This window comes from Athene noctua, chromosome 30 (genome assembly GCF_965140245.1).
Source record: "Athene noctua chromosome 30, bAthNoc1.hap1.1, whole genome shotgun sequence".
NCBI lineage: Eukaryota > Metazoa > Chordata > Aves > Strigiformes > Strigidae > Athene > Athene noctua.
This window is the reverse complement of record NC_134066.1, coordinates 3,181,896-3,205,853: the sequence shown is the minus strand read 5'-3', so window position 1 is coordinate 3,205,853 and position 23,958 is coordinate 3,181,896. Positions and strand designations below refer to the sequence as shown.

The window sequence follows — 23,958 nt, the reverse complement described above, 5'->3', positions numbered from 1 at the left end:
TCAGCCCAGCTCCCTGGGGCAGGGAACGGGGTGGCTGGGAGCTTGGCGCCCTCCTGGGGCTCGCTCTGCCAGGGAAGGACAGACTGACGGGGAAGGAACGACAAACTGACGGGACCGGCAGAGCCCTGCACCTGCCCTCAGCAGCAGGGGCAGGAGGAGGAGGAGCGGGGAGGGGAGAGTGGCTGGGTCCTGCCCACAGACCCACGGGGCCTGAGCCCATCCCCGATCCCCCCTGACCTTCCGCCTTGCACATGTTGTCTGTCTTCATGAAGTTCTTGGCGCAGCTGCAGATGTGGGAGCCCTTGGTGTTGTTGCAGAGCTGGGAGCAGGTCCCGAAGCGCAGGCACTCGTTGACGTCTGGGCCGCAGGAAACAGGAGTCAGGGGGGAGACTGGGAGGGTGCCCCCACGCACCCGGCCAGGGCCAGCCCCTTGCTGGCGGCTGCTTGGCACTACCCAGCGCTCAGAGGCCCCGTCTCTCCCCGCTCCCTGCACCTGTGCCCCAAGGACACCGACTCTGATGCTCCGGCCACTCCATGAGTGTGAAGACACATCTCACGGCAAAAACCAACTGTAACCCCCGAGCCCTCCCTGGCAGCGATGGGAGGTACCTTGGCAGGAATTCTTGTCTGGCACCTTCTGAAAGCCTCTGCGGCACGTGCAGTACATGGTGGACTGTGACTGGATGCACTGGGCCTCGTCTCCACACATGGTGATGTTGGTCATGCAGTCGTACGACTTGTGGTCTGGGGTGGGATGCGCCGTCAGCCCCCACTGCCTCCGCGGCCCCCCCAGTGCCTGCCCTCAGCCCCCCCGACACTCCAGCTTGGCACCCACCATGGGAGCAGGACTGCTCGTCAGAGCCATCGCCACAGTCGTCAAAGAAGTTGCAGCGGAGGTTGGCGCTGATGCACTTCTTGTTCTCGCACAGGAACTCGTTCTTGTCCTGGCTGCAGCTCTTGGGCTTGGCCGTGGGTGACTCTGCGGGAGCGCGGGCAGCGGCTGTGAGGCTCCGTGTCACCCGGCCCCACGGGACGCGAGTGGCACAGGCAGGGACCAGGCAGGGACCCAGGACGCCTGCACCCGGCTTTGGGAGGAAGGAGCGGGCGAAGCAAACCCCAACGCCTGGGCTGAACCCAGGGCTCTGTGAGGATCCGTCCGCGCCGGGTGCGGAGCAGTGCCCGCGGGCAGCCCCACTCACCGCAGTCCTTCTCATCTGTGTTGTCTCCACAGTTGTCAATGCCGTCGCACTGTCGACCGATCCACAGACATACCCGGTCGTTCTTGCAGCGGAACGGTCTGTTGGGGGGACACTGGAATTTCACTGCACCAGCAAACAGAAACAAACGGTGACGGTGAAAGGAGACGCCATAGCCAGGCTGTCACACTTGATGAGCTGCTGCTTGGCCTCTGCCCGCTCTCCGGGGAGGCCTGTCAAAGAGACTGAAGCAGACAACCACCCGGTTGCCAGCCCAGATGCAGGAGGGTCACCCCCTGCCCACCCAGCCCCTGCTCCCCACTGCCCGCCCCGCAGCCAGCTCGGCTCATCCGCCACGCCGCTCTCTCGATGGCTGCCGCCTCCTGCCCCCCCTGGCCCCACCCTGAGGGGACCCATCCAGAGGGGCCGTGCGGAGCTGCCGAAGGTACCAACAGCCCCCCCTGGGCACCCGCAGAGGTGTCACCCCTCCCCGCACGGGTGCTCAGGGCAGGCTGCTGCCCCCACGGGCCAGGAGTGGGGAGAGGCAACGAGGCGTCACTCACAGCACTCCTCGGGGTTTTCATCCGAGTTATCCCCACAGTCATCCTCCCCATCGCACTTCCAGGCCAAGGGCTTGCACAGAGTGTTGTTGCACTGGAACTCATCGAGGGGGCACGTGCGAACTGCGACGGCATGGGCAGGAGGAGAGATGTTACCCAGGGCTGCCACGGAGGGGTGTCCGTGCCGGCACCCGCACACGGGAGGGCTCCCACCCACAGCAGGGACACGGGAGACATGGGGGCACGGTGGGGAGAGGGAGCCAGGCAGAGCTGCCATTACCCCCAGTGCCGCAGTTCTCCTCGTCGGTGCCATCCATGCAGTCGGCATCGGCGTCGCAGCGCCAGCGCATGGGGATGCAGTGCCCGTTCTTGCACTGGAACTGGTCGAACTCGCAGCGCGGCGTGCAGTGCTTCTGCAGGGGAAGGGGAGGGACAGCGGTCAGCAGCGCCAGCCCCAGCCCCAGCAGCTCCCGCCCAGGGACTGCACCCAGGACTGGGCTCAGCCCTGCCGGGTGACAGGGGACCATGGCCGGGGCAGACAGGGTGGGGTGCGTCCCTGTTCCCAGGCGCGGTGCCACACCTCATCAGAGCCATCCGCGCAGTCGTGGTCCCCGTCACACTTCCACCTGCCGGCGATGCAGCGGCCGTTGGCGCAGGAGAACTCGCTCTCCGAGCAGGGCCGGGGTGCTGGGGACAGAGCACAGAGCATCCCCCTGAGCGTGGGCTGTGGGCAGGGCTTGAGGGCAGGGGATGTCCCCAGCGTGGGGGGCACAGGCTGACACAGACACATCCCGTGGCACTGGGGACAGGGTGGGGTGCAAGCGGAGCCGGGGGAACTGCCGGAGAGGGGCACGGCTGATTCCACCTCCCAGCCCCTTCCCATCCCGTTCCGGGGCGCCCAGCTCCCTGCGGGGAAATGGGGCATCCAGGGGATACTACGGCCACAACTCGCTGCTGGCAGCTCCCAGCTGCACGTGTCCCCCAGGTCATTCTCCACTGAAGGTAGCTGCGGGCAGGAGGACAGGCAGCGGTGCCCTGGCCAGGCCTGGCAGAGCCCACGCACCTGTCCCCGCCTTGCAGGGCACGGGGACAGACTCCCCCCTCGCAGCCGAGTGCACTCGGCGGGCGGCAACCAGCACAGTCGGTGCCAAACCCTCTGCGGGAGGAGGCCCCGCAACCCTCAACAGCTCCGGGGACCCTTCCCGTCCCCGCTGCCCCGGGTGGCCACGGGCATAGGACGTGTCAGGGCAGGCGGCTCCGGGGCCACGGCGCAGAAGCTGACAGGTCTGTAGGGAAGGGGGAGGCAGGGGGTGTCCAGCCAGAGCAGGGAGAGCCAAGGTGGGGACGGATTTTGGAGACAAGGATGAGCCATGCACGGGCCCCAGCAGTGGAGGCAGCAGTGTGGGACCCTCCCTGACTGCGGCTCCAGTGGGGGGAGATGCTGGCGCTGATGCTCAGTAAATCCACCTGGGTTGTCCAGTCCCGACCTCTCTGCCCTCACCTAGAATTTACTGTCTTCATTTATTTTAGAGAGACTGTACATGGGATTAAAAGATTTTGGCAGGAACCTACCTCTGAGCGCCCCATAACGACAGTGTGAAAATGGAGAAAAACATAAGATGAAGTGAAATGGCACAAACTCAAAAACACGACGTGAAATCCAACAGAAAAGAAAAAAAAGTTGCACCCTAAAGAGCTGCAGGGAGACAGAGGGACCCGGGGTGGGCACTGCATGGCGGGAGGAGGGCCTGGCTCTGGCCGGGCCCCGCAGCTGGCAGCAGACCCTGGTGCCATCCCACGGGCAGCCTGGGCCCCTCCGGAGGGGCAGGACTGGGCTCCCGCCCGCAGCAGAGCCTCAGGAACTCGCCCCCACGGGCGGTGCTGGCACAGCTCTGCTAACAAGCCGTAGCTCACTAAAGGGCAGCACCTTCATCACCCACCAGGGCATCTGGGGACCAGCCGCCTGCCTGCACGCTGGCCCGGGTCCAGCTTTGCGACCTGGGTGCCGGCGGTTCCACGGCTCCCCAAGGCTCGGTGCGTCCCCACCACCTTCCCCAGCCAAACCACTCCCATGGGCACTGCCTGCTGAGCCGAGGCCGCAGCACAGGGCAAGGGTCAACGCGGAGCCGCTGCACCGCGAGCGGGACGAGGCGCCCACGGCCCAGCACGGCCATGCAGGGCCCAGGCGCTGCCTGCGGGGAGGGTGGCGGGGTCCCCTCCTCCCTTTTACCTGTCCCCCCCGGGCCTGTGGGACCCGGTCGGTCAGACCCTGGCCGAGCCCCCCCCCAGCCATCAGCCCAACCTGGTCCCCCTGCCGCAGGGAGCACAGGCAGGCAGAGGGGCTGGGGGGACCTGAACTGCTCCCCTCCCAACTGCACAGCAAAGGCTCAAAGCAGCACGTACTGCAGCTCTCCTCATCCGAGTTGTCCCCACAGTCGTTGTCGTAGTCGCACTGCCAGCGACCTGGCACGCAGCGGTTGTTCTTGCAGCGGAACTGGTACGGCTCACAGGTGCGTTCGTCTGCCAGGGACGAGACCGGACAGGCATCAGCTCTTGCCAGCCAGCTGAGTGGGCTCTGCTGCTCTTGGCCAGCCCCCTCCGACCCAGCCTTGCCCACGGGGTTGAGAAAAGGAGCAGCAAAAACTTCCCCCAGCCCCAGGCCCAGCAGGGAGGCGGAGGGGACTGCACAGGGCAGCCTGAGCCTCGGGGAAGGGGGGGCACAAGATACCCTCTGGGCTTGTCCCCCCAGCCCCTGCTCACCGCATTCCTCCTTGGGCTCGTCGGAGCCGTCCCCGCAGTCGTCCTCTCCGTCGCACTTCCAGCGCGCTGGGATGCACCGACCCGAGTCCTTGCAGCGGAACTCGTCCACCCCACATGTCATTTGTGCTGGCGGGGAGAAATGAGATGGCAGGGATGTGGGGAGGGGCGGTGGGGTGTGTTGGGAGGCACATTTCTTCCTCCGCTGGGCTGAGGAACACCCTGTGCCAGCAGCCTGGAGCTGACTGCAGCACCCCTGCCTGGAACAGGGCGGGCAAGCTCCCCCCATTCAAGCGGTTCTTCGGGGAGAAGTCAGAGAGGAGGATCCCAGCGGTACAGACCCAGGCGGAGCCACCACCACCACTGCCCGCTGCCCGCAGGGACTGGGCAGGGACCCGCTGCCCCGCAGACACATGGACGTGACCAGCTGTGGGGCAGCTCCTGGGTTCGGTGTGTGCAGACCCACCCCCTCCCCGCGAGGCTCCTTACTGCAGTTGGCAGGTTCGTCGGAGCCATCCACGCAGTCGTTGTCCCGGTCGCACACCCAGACGCGGGGAATGCAGCGCTTGGTGATCGCACACTGGAACTGGTTGGGGGCACAAGTCACCTCCGCTGCAGGAGGGAGAAGCAGAGTCAGGAGAGGCATCGGAGTGGGCAGGGGTCTGCCGGCCACCACCCCACAGAACCGCCCCCCAGCGCCAAGAGGCATCGCAGGAGCCTGGGCAGGGCAGCACCTGCATGAGGGCAGCGGAGCAGAGCCCGGCGCTGAGGGGAGGCTCGACCAGCTGCAGGGAGACAAGGCACAGGCCACGAGATCCCTCAGCCATGTGACAGGTGCAGGGCAAACCCGCGGCAAATACTGAACCTGCCACGCGGCGGGATTTGAGGATTTTGTTTCCACTAGGAAACAAGCGCCTGCAGGGCAGCAGGGTGATGGCAGACAGAGGCTCTGCGAGGGAGGAAGCCCCACACCCAGGGGCAGGAGCCAGCCTGCGGAGAAGCCGATACCCAAGGATACGGATCCGACGCAGCGCCGCGCCCCGCAGCCCCAACCGCCTGTACTCCCTGTCCCCAAGGCACAGCGCTCCCCGCTTACGGCAATCCTTCTCATCCTCGCCATCCCCGCAGTTGTCCTGACCGTTGCAGCGGAAAATGCCGGGGATGCAGCGGTTGGTGTTGGTGCATTTGAACTGGCTGGGCAGACAGACGTGGATATCTGGGAAGGGGGTGGCACGGTCACAGGCTGACAGAAGCCGCATCGCCGCTCTTCCGGGACGCTGCAGCCCCGTGGCAGGCGGAGGGTCGCAGGGTGGGGCACCTACCACAGTTGGCTTCATCCGAGTTGTCCTGGCAGTCGTTGTCTCCATCACAGATGAAGGCTGGGTTGGTGCAGATCCCAGTGGAGCACTGGAACTGCCCCGGCCTGCACTTGAACTCAGCTGTGGGGAAAGCAAGATGGGGTGAGACATTTGCCCTGGGGAACATTTTCAGGGCAAACATTCACCTTCCACCTTCCCCTCCGGTGTCCTCAGCAGGGACAGGGCAGCCAGCCCCAGCCCTGGGCTGCGGTGCAGAGAGGGGGCAGCTCCGTCCCCAGAGCAGCCGCTGGCTCTCGTCCTCCACGGGGCAACATCCCGTGCAGGGACAGCATTGTCCCCCTGATCTCTGAGCCCTGCTCACGGGCAGCAGAGCGGGGAGCGGCGGTGCCGTCCTGCAGCCAGAGCAGTGCCAGGGCTCCGGGGACCCGCGGTGCCAGGCTGGGGCAGGCAGCACACGGGCGCTCGGGGCTGGCGAGATCTGGGCAGCAGGGCCGGGCGCTGGCACTCACGGCAGTCCTCCGGCTCGTCCGAACGGTCCCCGCAGTCGTCCTCGGTGTCGCATTTCCACCAGAAAGGGATGCACTTGTCGTTCTTGCAGACAAACTGCAACGGAGACAGGAGCTTGTGAGGAGGGCGGCTCGGAATGGGGACAGAGGACCCCAGAAGGCTTTGTCCCCCGGGGACTCTGCCAAGGGCACCCATCTCCGTGCTGGCCTTTCCCAGACACCCCCAGGTCCTGACCTGAGCCCACCCTACCCAGCCTCTGGGATTGGAGGGAGGGAGGGGGACAGGCAGAAGGCCATTGCAGAGCCGGAGTGTCTCTGGCTCCACAGGACACCCCCAAATGACGGCAGTTTGTACGTGCTGGGAGGTGCAGGCAGGGGCAGGCAGACTGTTACCTGGCTGGCCGTGCAGTTGGAGACACAGGTTTTCCCATCACCACCCAGGTAGAAGTTGGTGGGACAAGCACACTTGTGCCCCCCGCCCGGCGAGAGGAGGCAGAGGTTGCTGCAGCCGGCGTTGTTGGTCTTGCAGGGATGGTTGGGAACTAGGGAGAGCAGGGAGACAACCGCGTCTCAGACCAAAGCGAGGGACCCTCAGGGTGGCACGTGAACCCCCAGCTGCGAGACCCTCCTCACCGCGCACCCCCGTCCTGCCCCCCCTGCCCGAGCTGATGCCCAGCCCCAACCTCCCACCCGGCGCCGCTCCGCAGCCCCCAGGCCAGCCCAGCCCTCGGCGCTGGCCCGCGGCTCACCGTCAGGCTGGCGGTAGGGGTGGTAGATGTGGATGTCCATGGGCCGGTGCAGCGTGCTGATCAGCAGCGTCTTGTTGGCTCCCGTAGTCTTGTGGGCCCGGTTGATGGACTTGGTCTCCCAGTCAGTCCAGTAAATGAAATCCTCGAAGAGGGTGAGGGCGAAGATGTGCGGGATGTCCTGGCTCAGCACTGCAAGGGAAAGTGGGCAGCTCAGCCACGGGCTGCACCCCCCATGCCACCCCCCTGCGAAGCCCTTCCCCAGGGACAGCTCAGCCCGGGAACAAACCTCTTCCCCTGGCCAGAGGCACCGAGGAGCCACCGGGGCTGGGGCTGCACCCAGCGGCCAGGGCTCCTGCTCCCACACCCCACACAGGCCTGGCAGCACCCGGCAGCCCCAGCGCTCTCACCCGTGTGCCGGTTGGAGCCGTCCAGGCTGGCAAACTCGATGTAGTCCTCGCGCGCATCAGCCCAGTAGATCCGGCTGTTGATGTAGTCGAGGGTGAGGCCGTTGGGCCAAGTTATCTTGGTGTCAACGATGACGCTGCGGTTGGTGCCATCCATGCCGATCTTCCCGATCAGGGAGTGGTCCCCCCAGTCCGTCCAGTAGAGGTAACTGTGGACGAAACAGAAGAGCAGAGGGAGGCTGAGTCCGGCCCAAGCCACAGCAGCGGCCGCACTCTGCCTGTTGTGTGGCTAAACCAAGGCGCTTGGGCACGTGGGTGCAGGGCAGGGGGAAGCAGCCAGGTGTCCCAGCAGGGAGGAGGGAAAGGCTTGTCCCACCTCCCAGCCTCCAGGACTACTGCAGGATGGCAGAGGGACCACCAGCCCCCTCCCTGCATAGAGGGGAAGGTCCCTGGGGCTCTCACCCATTCTGCACATCCACCACCAGCGCCCGGGGCTCGCGCAGGCCTGAGTTCACCAGCACGGTACGGTAGGCGCCGTTGAGCTTTGACACTTCGATGGTGTCCCGGCCTTTGTCGCACCAGTACAGGTTGCCTCCCACCCAGTCCACAGCCAGCCCGTCGGGGTTGCTGAGGCCAGTGCGGTGAAGAACCTGGTGGGAGAAAAGAGAGGTTGGGGCTTCACAGAGAGAACCAGACCCCGTCCCGGTCCCTCGGGGATGACGACACCCCCCTTCCCCGGCACATCACTCCTGCAGACGGTCCTGCCCAGCTTCTCTTCCTTGCTCCCTTCCCCCATCCCTCCCTGCCCACGGCTCCGGGGCACTTGGAGCTGCCTCTGACAGGGATGGTGCTGCAGAACATCCCCAGCGCAGCCTGAGCCCAGAACTGATCCTGCACCAGGGCTTGTGCCCTCCTCCCCAGCGGCCCTGGTGCCAGCCGGGGCCCCCCCGGCAGCCTCCCTGCAGGGGGTGGGTGAGGACCGGGGGGCCCAGGGGCTGCCTCTGTCCCCCACCTGCACGTTGCTTCCGTTGATGTGCATGCGGCGGATCATGCTGCCCTGCGTGGTGACATCTGTCCAGTAGATCATCTGCTCCCGATAGTCAAAATCCAGAGCCACTGCGTTGTTCAGCCCCTGGAGGGAAGGGAGAAGCGTTGGATCAGCCTCACCTCAGCACAGGGTCACGGGGGCTTTACAAAGACCAGGGAGCCCCCCCGCCCCAACTCCTGTCTCTGCAGCAGAGTACAGCAAACATCGTGCAGTAGTTGCTACCCAAGAGCTACTCTTTACACGAGAGCCCCTGTATGCTCCTCGTGAGAGCTGTTGTTTGTACAGGATCTACTGTCCACCCGGGAAGCCAAGAGCCCGGGCTCCCAGGCTGGCTGCTTGTGCCCCGCAGGGCCCCTCTCCAACCCCCAACGCGTGGGGCCGGTGCCTCCTCCTGCTCCCAGCTACCCCTGTACCTGCTTGAGCAGTGTGTAGTTGGAGCCATCCAGGTTGAGCTTCCTCAGGTAGTACCGGTTGGCAAAGATGAGGAAGGGCTCTTCATCTGCACAGGGAAACCACGAGACACATCAGGGAAGCGCCGCTGGGATGCGGGTAAATCCCCTGCGGACCTGCCGCCCTCCTCGCCCTGCTGCTCCCCAGCTCTCCCGCGCGTGAGTCAGGAGCAGCCCTGCTGCCCCCCGGGGCACCGTGATCCACTCCAACACCGGCAGCATCACAGGGGTGCCAGAAGAGCATCCCTGCCTCCGAGCGCCCCCCAGCTCTCACCTGTGACGGCTTTGCAGCTGGTGGGGTTGTCAGGTTTGAGCTTGTAGCCCTCTATGCAGAGGCACTTGTAGCTCCCCAGAGTGTTGATGCACTTCTGGCTGCAGGGATAGGTGGTGGAGCACTCGTCGATGTCGATGCACGTCTTCCCATCGTCCTTCAGCCGGAACCCAGGACGGCATCTGCACTGCAGGAGGCAACCGGGAGCTGTGAGAGGCAGCCAGGGCTGGCAGGCTGGGAGCCGACAGGCAGTGCCACGGGACGTGTGGGCTCAGGCACGGAGCGCTCGCAGCCCAAGAGCAGCACAGGCGAGCGTGGGCCAGAGGTGCCCGTGGGTGCAACCCTTGGCCAGCTGGCGAGGACGGAGCAACCCTCACGCGCAGAGCGCCTGTGGGGAGGAAGGCAGCGGGAGAGCGTCCCTCCAGCCGACCCGTCAGTCTGCTGGCCCCTACCTTGTATCCGATCTTGAGGTCCTCGCACTCCTGGGAGCAGCCACTCAGCTTCTTGTTGAGACACTCGTTGATGAAGCAGTTGAGCTCGTCCGAGCCGTCCGTGCAGTCGTTGTTGTTGTCACAGAGCAGTGCCTCCGGGATGCACTTCCCGTTCTTGCAGAGGAAGAAGGAGTCGTTGCACTTGTTCTCTGCGGCAGGGCGGAGGCGGCAGCGGTCAGCGTGAGGCAGCCGGGCAGCCCCGCTCCCCCCGCGGCCCCCGCAGGTACCTGGGCTGCTGCAGCGCGCGTTCTTGGGCGCCTCGTCCGAGTGGTCATGGCAGTCGAACTCGCCGTCGCACTCCCACTGTCTGTTGCTGAGGCAGCGGCCGTTGGCGCAGCGGAACTCGTGGGGGCCACAGGTGGGGTACTCTGAGGGAGGGTTGGGGGTCAGGCGGCCGCCCACCCTCCCGAGCTGGTGGCAGCGACGGGGGCACCGCAGAGCTGCAGGTGCCCAAACCTCCCTGCAGCCCAACTCGGGGCGGGGCTGCACCCCGGCGGCCAAGCAGGCGGCAAACGGGTGGTGTTGGGTCTCCCCAGGACTGCTCTGCGCCAGGGCAGATGCTCTGCTTGGCTCTCCAGCACCAAACCCCTCCTGCTCCGGCTCCCCCCTCACCCTGCCCTCATGCCAAACCCCTTCCAGACGATTAACATCTCTCCAGGAGAGCCCGCATGGCTGCCAGAGCCAGCGCTGCGGAGATGTGGCCCTCATTGCACCCCGGTCCCCGGACACCCACCACACTCCGGGGACTCGTCCGAGCCGTCGCCACAGTCGTCATCGTGGTCACAGACGAAGTGCTTGGGAATGCACTGGCGGTTCCCACACATGAACTCCCGCTCATCGCAGGTGTTGTTGTACACTGCAATGAGGCATTGCTGTCAGACCCCGCCGGACCCCGCGCCCTCCTGCCTGCCCCCAAGCCCTTCGTCTCGTGGCGCTGGGGACAGGAGCTGAGGCACAGCCCACTCCTTCGCCCCCAGCCTGAGCCCGGGCCCGCGCTTCATCCTGTGGCTGTGACCAGTGCCCGGGCAACGCGGTGCCTCTGGCTGTGGCTCCACAGGGACGCTTCTCTCCCTCAGTCAGGGAAAGGCACCCAAACGGCCCCATGGCCAGGTCTGCTGCGACCACAGCCCTGCCATTTCCTCCTGCAAGCCTGGCCAGCATGACGGATCCCGTCTGCTACTGACAGGGACCCCGGGGTGTGGGGTGACCCCCCCGGCACTTCACCCAGCTCCTCGCCATCCCCAGGCCCCGCCTCGCACCCCCCCATGCACTCACAGCAGCCGGCAGCAAGAGTCTCATCAGCTCCATCCGCACAGTCCTTGTCCCCGTCGCAGAGCCAGCGCTCCGGCACGCAGACGTAGGTGCCCGGGCACTGGAAGGATCCTGTGCTGCAGGTGGTCAGTCCTGCGGAGGGGACGCAGAGAGGAGGCCGGTCACCCCCCCCACCGGGGAACTGGCACTCTTGGGCTACACACCCCCACGTCTCAGGGAGGCCCCTGGATATGGAACCAGGAGAGCAGCGAGGAGCAGGGCAGAGCAAGGGAGGGTGGGAGGAGGGATGGGGACACCCAGGGGTGGAGCAGCAGCACGGGCAGGGACAGAGGGCAGGGGCTGGAGCACTCACGGCAGCGGCTGTCCTCGTCAGAGCCATCCCCGCAGTCGTCTGCCCCGTCACACACCCAGAGCTTGGAGATGCAGCGGTGGTTGTTGCACTCGAACTGCACAGGGTAGCAGAACTTGTCTGGGAGGGGGGAGGAGGGGGTCAGAGTGAGGGCAATGCTGCCTGAAGGACACAGCAGCAGAGGCAGCCAGGCTGGGCCAGCTGGGCTTGGGGGCCACAGCCCAGGGTGATGCTGGGGCTACTGCTCGCCCAGACCCAGCCGTGCCCACACGCCATGGGGACAGGCACTGCAGCTGTAGGACTGCTGTGGGATTCCCCACTCTGGAGCTGGGGAGGTTCCCCACTTCCTGAGCACTGCTTGGGGTTTGTTCAGGGAGATTGGAACTAAAAAAATAACTCAAGTGAGCCACAACTGGCCACCGTCAATGACCGCGGACAGTCGTGCATGTGCTGAGCAAACAAACGCACAAGGACATTTGCGTCGGCCAGTCAAAAAGCCAAAGCCTGTGGACTAAAACCACAGAGGGGGAAGAATCTGGCGTCTGGTCCTCAGCAAAAGGATGTCAGAGAGAGGAGGGTCCTGCCTCCCTCCAGCACGCGTGCGCTGTCCCCCCCGAGTCCCCAGCTCTCCCCACCCTGCCGCTCACTGCAGTGCGTCTCGTCTTCCCCGTTCTCGCAGTCGTCCTCTTTGTCACAGGTCCAAGTCATGGGGATGCACCTCCCGCTCGGGCAGGCGAAGTAATTGGCTGGACACTTGGGCTTCCTCCCGCCTGGTTTGAGAAGAAACACCGGTAAGGGTGGAGGGCATCCTGCCTCCTCCCCCCCCTGCGCTCCCTGCTGGGGGGCTCCCCCCCAGAAGCTCTTGGGGGTCCCGCGCTACCAGCACCCACAGCCGCCCTGGGCAGGAGCTGCAGGGGCCAAGGACGATGGTCCCGGCCACCACCCAAACGGAGCCCAGAGGGCAGCACCCGGGCAGAGCGCTGCCGTGACACCCCCCGGCGCCCCCCAGGCCCCAGCACCGCTTCCTGCCCCACTCTCACCCGGGCAGTTCCGCTCATCCGAGTAGTCTCCGCAGTCGTTCGCCCCGTCGCACACCCAGCTCGGGGCGTAGCACAGGGATGTGTGTTCGCACTTCTGGAACGTGGTTCCCTTGACCCCCAGCTTGAAATAGCTGCTGCAGTCGGTGGCAGCTGCAAGGAACCACAGCAGGGCCCCGGGTGACCAGTGCTGCAGCTCCTGCTGCGCAGCAACAGCCCGCGCCCCGCTCCCGACAGCCCCTCCCTCGCCCGAGCACCGAGATGACGCTGCCCAGAGCCGCTGCTGCCCCAGAGCTGTCACTGCCCCAGAGCCGTCACTGCCCCAGAGCCGTCGCTGCCCCAGAGCCGTCGCTGCCCCAGAGCCGTCGCTGCCCCAGAGCCACCGCTGCCCCAGAGCCGCCGCTGCCCCAGAGTCGCCGCTGCCCCAGAGCCGCTGTCACCACACCAGGCGCTTCCAATGGGCTGGGGTGGGGAGGTGCCACGCAGGCGGCTGCAGCGATGGGCACGGGCTGACCTGGGCTGGCCCCGCTGACGGGAGGGGCAGGAGTGCAGAGGGCAGGAGCATCCCCAGAGCTACAGCGGGGCAGGGCTGGGGGCAGCGGGGACACTCACTGCAGTTCATTTCATCCGAAGCATCCTCGCAGTCGATGAACTGGTTACAGCGGCTCGAGTTCCCGATGCAGCTCCCATCGCGGCAGCGGAACTCGGTGGCAGCGCAGCTGGTTTCTGCAAGGGGGAGGCTGCGGGTGAGTCTGGGCTGGGCACCCAGCGCGTTCAGCCCCGCCACAGCCCCGCTGGCATGGCAGACGTGCACGCACACCCCACCGCTCAGCACAGCTCTCGACCTGCGCTCCCAGCCCCGGTCCCGGAGCCCCAGTCCCCTCCCGGCCGAAAGCTGGTGCCTCCCACGCTCGCTCTGCCGGGCAGCCCAAGCTCCTCTCCCCACCGGCCTGTCACTGGCGGGCCTGGATGGGCTCAGGGAAGCTCCTGACCTTCCCCACCAGTTCTGAACCGAGCAGACAGGGTGCTGCCCTTGGGGACGCTCAGGGGCCCTTTCCTCAGGAGCACGGGAGCCGTGAGGAGCAGCGACACTGTGCCGCGCCATCGCCCCATGTTCCTCCTGGGTGTCCAACCACTGGCCCGGGGATGCTACATCACCGTGCTCGGGAGTTCCTCCTCCCAGCTGCCAGGACTGAGCTTTACAAAGTCAAATGCCACAAGCAGCACAAGTAGGATTTAGACCTTGACTCTCCGCTCAGCCCTGGCTCTGCTCTGATCCTGTCAAGCTGAAGGTAACTCCCTCCCTCAGCCTCTGTCCCCATCCCAGACAGCTGCTGAGCCCTGGCAAGGGCTGGCCGGGAGCCAGCCAGCCGGCTTACTGTTACAGGGCACTTCATCCGAGTTGTCCCCACAGTCATCCACGCCGTTGCACCAGTAGCGGCTGGCAATGCAGCGCCCGTTCATGCAGTGCAGGAAGCCCTTCTTGCACTTGCGGCTGCCTGCAAGGGAGAGGAGCGGCTGAGGGTGAGGGGAGGGCTGGCACCCCCGGGTGTTCCAGCTCCTCCGGACCGGTCACCAGGGGAAGGAGCCACACAGGCAGGGTTAGGAACAAGCTCCCTCGTGCTGGCGACATCGCCTTTGCCTGGCAGAGACCGCCTGAGGAGCGAGGGTTGTGTTAGAGGGAGGGTGCTGCAGCCCCCACTGGGCCAGCCGCCAGCCTGCCCCCCAAGACTGGAAATGGTCTGAAGCCCTTAAAGCCTGGCTGGGCCCAACTCTGGGAGGGCAAGGGGGACTGTGAGCACTTGAGGGGCACGAGAAGACTCCCAGGAGTCCCGGCTGCCTGTATCAGAGCTGGCAGCTCAAGCAGGGTGGCTGCATGTGCCAGGGAGTGCGGGGGGTGCGTGAGCAAAGCAGCAAGAGGAGGAACCTTACTGCAGTAGGACTGCTTCTCGTCTGACTTGTCCTTGCAGTGGACCACACCATCGCAGGTCCGGCTGAAGTCAATGCAGTCGCCGTTCCCACACTCAAACTCGTCATGCATGTTGCAGGTGGAATTCAGGGCTGGGGAGGGCACGGGGAGTGTCAGCTCTGCCAGGCTGAGACCAGCCCCTCCTGCTCCCAGTCCCACCCCCACCAGCTCCCACTCCCACCCCTCTCCACCACCTTTGCAGGTGAAATCCTCCTGCAGGACACGCTCGCCGCGGCAGGAGCAGTTGACGTGCCCTTTGGGTGTGAGCAGGCAGAGATCCTGGCAGCCGCCGTTGTTCACCCTGCACAGCGACAGCTCACCTGGGGGAGGAGGAGCGTGGTCACACCAGGGACAGCTCAGCGCTCCCTGCCCTTGCCCTCGCCGTCGGGGAGAGCGGTTGTAGAGGTCCCTCCCCCAGCTCTTCAGACGGGGCTATGGGGGATGCAAGGGGCTGGGGGCATCCAGCCTCCCCGTATCCCGCAAGGAGGATGCCCTGGGAGGAGCAGAAATGGGGCAAATTCTCTCCTCGGCCCTCGCAGGGTTACGGAGATGGATGGGCTTTGGTGCGAGGGTGCCAAAGGGGCAGCGACTGCCTGGGAGGATGGTGGGACAGGTTCCCCCCTCCCCGGGGTGGAAGAGCCGCGCTGTCTGGCGGCGGGGGGAGTCAGGGCCTGCAGCAGTGGGGCGAGGGGTGACGGGGGGGCGTGGAGCGTCCTTACAGCTGTCGGTGTCGTTGGCCACGGCAATGATGCCCATGGGCTGCTGCGGGATGTCGACGCGCAGAAGCTTCATGTCGGTGCCCACATACTTGTTGGCGCGCTGCACGGCCCTGCGCACCCAGTCTGTCCAGAAGATGTAATCGCCGTAGACGGCCAGGCCGAAGGGGTGCACGGGCTCCGCTTTCAGGATCACCTGCCGGGCATCGGCAAAGCCTGAGTGCGAGGGAGCCTGCCCATGGGGCACAGCCCCCAGCACCACCTCGAAGGCAGCGTGTCCCCGTCTGTCTGCCCCTGGGGAGGGCCCAGCCCCCCCGTGCCCCAGGAACTGCTCTGCCTCCCCCCAACAATGCGCCAGCCCCCGTTTCTCTGCTCTCCTCCCCCTGGAGGGGGCCAGGCCTGGACTCACGTGGCGATGGGAGCCATCGTATTCACAGCGTTCAATTTTGTCCAGCGTGGCATCAGAGAAGTAGATCTTCTCAGCCTTGTGGTCAATGGCCAGCCCGTTGGGTGTCCGTATGTCCTGGTCAATGATGATGAGGACGTTGGCACCGGAGAGGGTGGCACGCATGATGCTGGGGTGCTGCTCATTCCAGTTGGTCCAGAACATCAGGCTGGAAGGGGATAGACACGCGATGCCTTTGCAGCCCCATGCACGTGTTGGCTCAGCCCCCCCTCTGCTGCTGTGGGGCTTGCAGGGACTTTGGGATGGATGGGACATTGTCCCCATGCCAGAAGGGGTGGGAGGGGGACAAACGAGGCCACTGCAGCCAGCTGGCAGACGTGGCACCCCGTGGTACCAGAGACGGGGATGGGATGGGGTTTCTCTCTGGGCTTCGGGGTGCTGCTGGACGTGTGGGGAGCAGGGGCACAGGGCCCCTCCTCCCCAGTATTCTGTGCTGGGAGCCAGCGCTCCCTCCCCAGCGGAGGGGTGTCCGCCTGGACATCGGCCCTGGGACCACACGGGCCCCTGCCTGGGCTGGCTGGGCCACTGACGGCCACTCACTTCTGGCACTCATCCAGCACGAAGGCCCGGGGGTGATCATCCCCCGACATGGTGATCACCGTCTCCCTCTCGAAAGCCCCCAGACGACTCTGGTCCACGGTGTGGCGGGTGATGGTGGAGGTGGTGTAGCTGGTCCAGTACAGCGTGTCCCAGCCGCGGTGGTACGCCAGCCCCTCCACTGAGCCCACGTCTGCCGGGGGGAGGACAGGCAAGGGTCATGTCCAGCCCCTGCTCCTGCTCGCTCTGCACAGCCAGTGCTGACTGTGACACCTGGACATGGCCACTTTGGCAGCCTGAAGTTACTGCTTTTAATTACACCCCAAAAAATCCCTCAGGGGCTCTGGCTGGCTGCTGACACGGGGCCAACGCGGCAGAGCCTGAGGGGACTCAGCGGGGCTGGGCTGGGTCTATGCTAAAGGGTGAGCTGAGACCCCGGGAGCCTTCCGGGGCCTCCTGGGCAGATCTCTGCCACCGGCCAGGTAACGGCACGTCCTTGCAGGATGGCTGAGTGACTGTCACCTACGATGAAACGAGGACTTGAACTTGGCTTTCAAGCTGGTGCTCTCATCATCTCCTCTGTGCTGCGGGTGCTTCTGACCCACAGCAGCGGTACTGGGAAGGGAGGGGTCTCCCTCTGCCAGGGAAGAGCTGAGGCAGAGTGACAAGACGAAGACTTGTGGCCTACCAGGGAGACCTTCCCTCCAGCTCCCGGGCCAGGAGCTCGCACTGTACACCCATCCTTCCTCCCTCGTTAATGATCAGCAGAAGGTTTAATGAACCGGCTACGAGAGATGGGCCCTGCTCTCCTGATCTCAGTGATAACAGCTATCCCAAGCGCCAAATGTAAATACACTCATTAGCAAGCACATCTACAGCCCTTGCTGGAGGTGCTCCCTAGCGACACAGAAGTGCAGACGAAGTCCCTTCCACTGCTGCAGGAGCCAGTAAAACCAACCAAGTGCAAATCGAGGGCAGGAGGTGAAGACAGGGCCAGGCATGGCAAGGTTTGCTCAGGCTCAACGGGTCTGTCTTGGAAGTCAAATGCAAACACAGAGCAGATCCCAAGTTTGCTGCAGTGCCTTGTTTCTAGAGCAGTGCGTGCCCACGTGCATGCCTCAGCCTTGTGATACACTCTCCTTGCCAGCACAAGCTCTGCAGACTCCTCCTGACACTTGCGTCCTCTACCACAGGCTGCTGCCTCTTCCAGAGAGGTAGAAAGCTCACAGCTGAACCCTTAACAGCTGCCACTCAAAACACCTCTCGAAAATACCAGAAAACGTTAGTTAACTGAGGATCAGAAAAAAAGCCCTCGGGCAAGGAACGAGGGAGTTCAGGAAGGGGTGGTGGGGCAGGAGGGAAAAGAGGGGTCTGAGGGCAGACGCACGCGCAGGGAGCCCCGCGACACTCACTCTCCACGATGGTCTTGCGCCCCGTGCCGTCATCGTTGATCTGCTGGATGTTGCCGAAGTGGATGTCACTGTAGAATATGCGGTTGCTGCCCTTGGAGCCGTAGCGGTAGTCGAAGGCCAGGGCGATGACGTTCTTCATGTGCTCCGCGTCCTCGAAGGGCTTGATGGGCGCGTTGAGGTTGTTCTCGTCCGAGAGGTGGATGCTCTTGAGGATGGTGCGCTCCGAGTACAGCAGGTAGCCGTCGTAGTCACGGCAGCTCACGCCGTCCTCAGCCAGCATGCCGTGGGCGCAGGCGCACGTCCTCTGCCCGCTGCCCCGGAACAAGCAGAGCTGCTGGCAGCCCCCATTGCTCTGGGCACAGATGTTGGTGCCTGGCGAGGAAAGGGGATTGTCTGAGGGCTGGGCAGGCTCTGTGCAGGAGGATGCTCCCGCTCGGCCGCTTTTCACCTCTCCCCACTCCAGGGGCTCAGCCCATGGCACGACAACAGTTCTTCGTGGAGGACACAGTGGCCGTTTGTTTCCATCCCCCTCCCCACATCTGCCGGCTGAGGGAGCCCGGCCCGGGTGGCCGCCAGCGCTCAGCAGCGCTGCACAGGGGCAGCACCCCACGCCCGCACTCACCCTTCTGCCGGGCCCGGTTGAAGACTTTGATGTCCTTGAGCTGCACGCCAATCCCTGTCCTCAGGGACACTGACTCGGTGGCGTTGTCCTTGTTGCCTCTTTTGATGGAGCCGTTCGCATGAGTCCTAAGGAAGGACAGAGCCGCTGAGCGACCGGCATGGGGCGCACCCCAGCAGCACCCTGCCGTGGGACCCAGCGCCGCCACCTGCCCCACGGCACCCCCAGCTCCCCCACAGCCGGTGCCCAGGGCACCCCCAGCACTGCCAGGCCCTCGGCACCGCACCTATCGCTCCAGTAAATGTACTCCTCGAAGACCGACACCGAGAACATGTCCATGTTGTTGCTGGACAGGACAACTTCTCTGTTTTCACCCGTCTCCAAGTCAATTCGTTCGATCTTGTCTGTCCGGGCATCGCACCAGTAAAGTTTCCCTTCCTGCGGCAACAAGAGGGTCCCCGTCAGCAATGGCACCGCGCTCCGGTGTGCCACCCAGGCACTGTCCACACCTCCCACCCTGTCTGGCCCAAGGGGGTCCCTGGGTTCAGAAGACAACCACCCTGGAGAGCCCCCCCTGCAGAGGAGACGTCAGGCCCTGGGTTGGGCAGCCGTGGCCCCAAGACCCCCAAAGCAGCCCCGAGTGACCGGCACGCTCCTGCCAGGCCCCAGGGCAGCCCCATGCCCCCGCCAGCGCCTGTACCTCGTAGTCAACCGAGATCCCGTTGGGCCAACTGATGCTGACGTTCACCAGCACCATCCGCTCAGTCCCGTCCAGGCGCGACCGCTCGATGCGGGGGTACTGCCCCCACTCCGTCCAGAACAGGTACCTGTAGGGGACAGCAGGGCCGTGACCACGGGCCTGGCCAGCAGCAGCACCTTGGGCCATTTGGCCGCTGGAGTAGAGGACAAACACGTCTTCCCCTTCTGCCCCGACAGCGGGGCCTCCGTGCAGACCCCGGAGACTCACCGGCCCCCTGTGCCGCGTTCCCAGAGCCCACGGGAGCACCGCGCTGCAGCTGGGAGCAGCCCAGACACCAGCCCCTGTGCCAGGCATGTCAGGGGCGTCCTCCATCTCCCCTGGGCCCCAACAACGCTCCTCCCTCCAAGGGCCCCAACAACGCTCCTCCCTCCAACACTGGAGCCAGTCTGGGGAGGCTCCACTTGGATTTCCCGGGGTGCTGGCACCCACGAAGTCACGGGGCACGCCCAGGACGCGCAGCCCATCAGCGACGGGGCAGTTAAACCCGACTGGGTGGGAAACCAGGGGCCTGTCCCTGGGGGTGCAGGAGACCTGTGAGTCCTTCACTGCGGGCAAACCACAGGGCTCTGCCGGGAGGCTGCGGGGGTCTCTGCGACGTGCCCACCCCCTGCAGCTGACAGCCCTCCCCGGCAGCTTTGTGCAGGGTCTCACCCCTTCTCTGGATGGACTGTGATGGCCCGCGGCTTGTCCAGCCCCTGCGAGATGACCACATAGCGGAAGGACCCGTTCAGCCTGGCCACCTCGATGACATCGAAGCCCTGGTCCGTCCAGTAGATATTTCCTGCCGAGGGGACGGTGAGCATCGGCGTGAGCCCCACTCCCCCAGTGCCCTCCCGCTCCTCCCTGCTCCGCAGCCCCATCTCACCAGCGATCCAGTCCACGGCGATGCCCTCCACACGGCCGATTCCATTGGTGACCACGTCCTCCCGCCACGTCTGGTCCCGCTTGGCCCGGCTGATGGTGCTCAGGCCCATGTCAACCCAGTAGATTGTGTCGTTCTCTGAGAGGGGCCAGACGGGAGAGCGGGCGTTAGGGAGGGCCTCTGGGTCGCCCCAAGGGTGGGAGGGACCGGGGTGAGCCGACCCCCCCAGGCCCCAACGGGGGTACCTGAAACCCTCCCTCGCCCAGGGCTGTCAAGGGGAGACGTTCGGGGGCAGAGCACGGACAAAGGGGGTCTGGGGATGGTCCCCCCGGCATTCCCCCTCCCCAGCCTCTCCAGCCCCACTGTCCTGCTGCCAGCGCCCACGTCACCTGCGTGGAAGTCAATCCCCACGGCCAGGGAGGTCCCCGACACGGGCACGAGGGCATCTGACTTGTCGTTGGGGTCCAGGGGAATGCCACGGATCCCCTCATGGACTGAATACAGGAGGAAGGAGCCAACGCCTGCGACACAGATGCGGGACAGTCAGATGCATCCCACAGCCCACACAGTCCCTCCACGGGCAGCCAGACTTGTGGAAAACCGTGACAGCAGCTCCATGAAGGGGCATGAGCCTGGCAGGGCCAGGGGGAGGCACGTCCCTGCCACGACAGCAGCTCCTCGAGTCCACGGAGAGCGCAGAGACAGGCAGGGCAGGGTAGAGTGGTTCTGCCTGGACCTGCCGGCAGGCTGTGCCCGAAGCGTCTCCGCGCTGGCAACCCCTACGCACACCCCTCGGCAGACTCCGAGGCTGACGCAGGTGAGACGTGGGCTGGCAGCGCGAGCGGCTGCTCCGCAGGCAGCTGGGGGGCGGCGGGGGTGGCCGGACACCGAGTGCCTGGTCCTGCCCACGGTGCTGCGGTCGGGGGGTGACGTGTCTGCATGGGCAGTGTGAAGGTGACATGCTCAAAAGCTTTGCAGCACCGTGGATCCTCGCAGAGGGAGGGATGCACCTGCTTCACTGGGGTCCCCGCGCAAGAGGGGACTAACTACAAACGTGAGGAGAAAACTCCTCCGTGATCAGGATGGGGTGGCTTTCACTGCCACTCTGGGCAGGGGGAGGAACAGCAAACCTTGGGGGAAGAGGGCAGGGAACAACCCTCTCTGAAACAAGCACAGACTGAGGCAGGGATGAGGTTTGTGACGGCTGGGGCAGGAACCCAGGGAACAGCCCTTCCCCACTCAGCTGTGCAAGGGGCTGCGCTCCAGCGGGCCCTTCCCCGACCTCCCTGGAGGCTGCAAACCGCGGTGTAGCCCGTTTGAGGGGTCCTGACCCACACCGGGGCACGGGGGAGGCACGAGCGAGGCCTCTTCCCAGAGCCGCCTCCGCCCCCGAGCGCTGGCAGAGGCTCCGCACGGCATCTGGGTCAGGGCAGCGCTTGTTATTCAGTCCCTGCCCTGACCCAGATGGTGCGGCAGCTCTGCCAGCCCCCTCCAAAAACACCAAGAACACTTTGCACAAAAACAGCCTTTGAGAGGCCCTGGCAGTGACCGGGGAGTGGGGGGGGCTCGTCCCTCCTGAGGGAGACGGTGGTAAACCAGACAGGGGCTGGGGATCTGCAGAGCAAACGCTGCACCAGCTGCTCAGGCCCGTTCCCAGTGACCGCAGCGAGTCAGGGACCAAACCGCTGCGACTGCAGGTTTTCATGTCTCCTCAGGGCTCCCACCACGCAGTCCTGCCCCCTCCTCCCACCAAACCCGAGCCCCCGGCGCCCGGGCAGCCTGTCGCAGGGACAGCCCAGGCAAGGGTCTCGCTGCAGCCCGAACCCCTCCTGACCCCCCCAGCAGCGCTGCTGGGTGCAGGGAGGTGCAGGGCAGCAGGGAGGAGCCCGCATGGGCCGGAGCAAGCGGTCACCAGCCCCCCCGCGCCACACACGCCTCGCTGGGCTGCACAGCACCGTGTGGCAGCAGCCGGGGGTCTCTGCGTGGGGGGGCATTGCAGGCAAGAGGCCGGGCACGCGCTCACCTTCGCAGGACTGCTGTCCGCTCTTCAGGCTGTAGCCCGCGGTGCACATGCAGGCCCGGGAGGTCTCAGAGGTGGGGAGGCAGAGCTGCGAGCAGTCGCCGTTATTCAGGCTGCAGGGGTTGGTTCCAGCTGCCGCAGGGAGAAGGGGCGTGAGGGGCAGCCGGGGGCCAGGGCACCCCGTGGGGGCTGCGGGCGCCTGGGGCACCCCGCGAGGGTGAGGGCCAGGCTGGGGCCAGCAAGAAGGGACAGGGTCAGCCAGCCATATGGCCACCGTGGGCAAGGCTGCGGCCAGCCCAGCGGAGCGGGGTCTCCAGGGCCACCCGCTCACCTTGCTGGATGGTCTCGTCGTACACCTTCATGTGCATCACCAGTGTCGTGCTGTTGCGCAGCACCGTCACCTCTGTCCCGTCCTTCTTGTTGCAGGTGCCCATCCTCTCGGAGGCCTGGTCAGCCCACCACAGCTTGTTGCCTGGGAGGAGAAGGCAGGGACATGCAGCAACTCCCCCCATTCCCTCCCGCCCCCACAACAAAGAGCAGTGGCTCCGCACAGATTTACACGCAGTGGCCTGGAAAAAGGGGCCTCATCTCAGCCTTCGGGGGAGAAGCATCCCCTCCCCAGCCGCTAGAGGTGGCCGAGAGCAGTCTCCCTTGGGCAGGGCCGGGAGAACGGGAAAGGGCTGGGGAACTACCCCACCCCTGCCAGCACTCACCCATGATGGCCAGGGCGGTCGCCTTGCTCAGCTGAGCCTTCACGGACTCGATCACCTCCAGGTTGCTGCCATCCAGGTCACATCTGTTGATGGTGCCGTTGCCGGAGCTGATCCAGTACAGTTTGCTCTCTGGGTAGTCGATGGCCAGGCCTGGGAAGGGAGGGACCATCAGTGCCCAGGTGGCACATGGGGGAGATTGGGGGGACCGGCGGAGCCGGGGGGCTGAGGCAGGGAACAGGCGCAGGGCCTCGAGGCTCTCAGGGCCAGCAGAGGTGCAGCAGGGCGGGGTGGTACCGTACCGACGGGGCCCTTCTGGTTGCTGAAGAGGAGAGTGCGGTTGCTGCCGTCCATGTTGGCCACGCTGATGTTGTCCCCGTCTGTCCAGTACAGCTTCCTGCGCCGGGGGGGGTACGCTGAGCACAGCGGCTCCGAAGGCCCCAAGGAGATGGCCCCCACGAGCCCGCCTGGCCCCTCTCCCTGCCTGCTGCACCACCCGGGCAGCCCGACAGCTCCTGGCCCCGGTGCCAGGACGGGGCATTGGTGTTCACACACCCCTGCCCGGCAAAGCCCCGCGCACGCCCCATGCGTGGACACACACTGATCCGCAGCCCGTTCCCCCCCCGCGCACGGATGGACGGAAACACTGCTTTGCGTGTGTCGACAGACGCCCCCCTGAGCTGCGGCCCTGGCTCCTCTCGCACACCTCCTACACGCGCTGACACATCGGGAGCACAGCCTGTTCTCTCCTCCATGGCACACGTGTGCTGTCACGCGCACACACACGTGTGCCTGCCCCTTCTCCTCCTTCGACGCTCCTGGCCTGACCCCAAGCCCCCGGCACCGCGTCCCACCAGAGACTTACCCCCGGAGGGGGTGAACCACCAGGCAGTGAGGCTTGTCCAGCCCCTGGATCACCGCGTTCTTGAAGGAGCCGTCCAGCCGGGCCACGTTGATCTGCTTCTTGTTGGCGTCATAGCTGGTCCAGAAGAGGTTTCTGGAAACCCAGTCCACCGAGAGGCCGTGAGCGTTGGGCAGGTCTGACAGGGAACAGAGACGGGAGACTCGTTAATTGTGAGAGGTGGGCTGGGATGGTGCTCAGATGGAGAGGAAGGGCCGATCCCATGGAGCTGAGGCCTTGAGAAGGCTGGTGGGACCCGAGGGAGCAGCCGTGCGGGGCGATGCTCCCTCAAACCCACCCGCAGAGACGACAGTCTCCACGCCGGTGCCGTTGATGAAGGCTCTCTTGATGGTCTGGGTGCGGACATCAGACCAGTAGATGCGCTGCTCCAGGGCGTCATAGTCCACCACTGTGACATTGTCAATGTCGGGCACCGTGAAGGAGATGATGTAGTTGTAGTAGGGGTTGTCAATGTCCACGCCCCGGATCTCCATCTGCCGCGCGTACAGCAGGAACTTCTTAAACTCTGGGGAGGAGGATGAGAGAGGCAGTTGTGGGACCCCAGCCTGGTCTGCGGT

General features: G+C 65.4%; 1 protein-coding gene across 4 annotated transcripts in view; it reads right to left on the bottom strand.

Moving 5' to 3' along the window:
- LRP1 (LDL receptor related protein 1) overlaps positions 1–23,958 on the bottom strand; it is an 80,177-nt gene that overhangs the window by 5,350 nt on the left and 50,869 nt on the right. For 2 of the 4 annotated variants that reach the window (XM_074929648.1, XM_074929650.1), the window contains 47 exons: positions 23,679–23,906; positions 23,345–23,519; positions 22,782–22,876; positions 22,483–22,632; positions 22,101–22,241; positions 21,773–21,901; positions 20,139–20,270; positions 19,753–19,887; positions 19,539–19,668; positions 18,828–18,954; positions 18,414–18,565; positions 18,131–18,255; positions 17,509–17,880; positions 16,100–16,289; positions 15,503–15,707; positions 15,097–15,289; positions 14,572–14,697; positions 14,341–14,469; positions 13,788–13,907; positions 13,021–13,134; positions 12,412–12,561; positions 12,007–12,141; positions 11,375–11,491; positions 11,026–11,154; positions 10,484–10,606; positions 9,978–10,118; positions 9,712–9,899; positions 9,263–9,446; positions 8,953–9,038; positions 8,504–8,623; positions 7,954–8,141; positions 7,495–7,700; positions 7,088–7,276; positions 6,732–6,880; positions 6,342–6,435; positions 5,836–5,952; positions 5,610–5,729; positions 5,003–5,125; positions 4,517–4,642; positions 4,160–4,276; positions 2,337–2,443; positions 2,037–2,169; positions 1,760–1,879; positions 1,200–1,322; positions 836–979; positions 610–744; positions 238–357 (listed from right to left, as the gene is read on the bottom strand). In XM_074929648.1, coding sequence (XP_074785749.1) covers positions 238–357; positions 610–744; positions 836–979; positions 1,200–1,322; positions 1,760–1,879; positions 2,037–2,169; positions 2,337–2,443; positions 4,160–4,276; positions 4,517–4,642; positions 5,003–5,125; positions 5,610–5,729; positions 5,836–5,952; positions 6,342–6,435; positions 6,732–6,880; positions 7,088–7,276; positions 7,495–7,700; positions 7,954–8,141; positions 8,504–8,623; positions 8,953–9,038; positions 9,263–9,446; positions 9,712–9,899; positions 9,978–10,118; positions 10,484–10,606; positions 11,026–11,154; positions 11,375–11,491; positions 12,007–12,141; positions 12,412–12,561; positions 13,021–13,134; positions 13,788–13,907; positions 14,341–14,469; positions 14,572–14,697; positions 15,097–15,289; positions 15,503–15,707; positions 16,100–16,289; positions 17,509–17,880; positions 18,131–18,255; positions 18,414–18,565; positions 18,828–18,954; positions 19,539–19,668; positions 19,753–19,887; positions 20,139–20,270; positions 21,773–21,901; positions 22,101–22,241; positions 22,483–22,632; positions 22,782–22,876; positions 23,345–23,519; positions 23,679–23,906 — 6,852 coding nt within the window. Of the gene's footprint in view, positions 1–237; positions 358–609; positions 745–835; positions 980–1,199; positions 1,323–1,759; positions 1,880–2,036; positions 2,170–2,336; positions 2,444–4,159; positions 4,277–4,516; positions 4,643–5,002; positions 5,126–5,609; positions 5,730–5,835; positions 5,953–6,341; positions 6,436–6,731; positions 6,881–7,087; positions 7,277–7,494; positions 7,701–7,953; positions 8,142–8,503; positions 8,624–8,952; positions 9,039–9,262; positions 9,447–9,711; positions 9,900–9,977; positions 10,119–10,483; positions 10,607–11,025; positions 11,155–11,374; positions 11,492–12,006; positions 12,142–12,411; positions 12,562–13,020; positions 13,135–13,787; positions 13,908–14,340; positions 14,470–14,571; positions 14,698–15,096; positions 15,290–15,502; positions 15,708–16,099; positions 16,290–17,508; positions 17,881–18,130; positions 18,256–18,413; positions 18,566–18,827; positions 18,955–19,538; positions 19,669–19,752; positions 19,888–20,138; positions 20,271–21,772; positions 21,902–22,100; positions 22,242–22,482; positions 22,633–22,781; positions 22,877–23,344; positions 23,520–23,678; positions 23,907–23,958 lie in introns of those variants that run through there. The other 2 variants (XM_074929649.1, XR_012635337.1) reach the window with 2 other exon arrangements.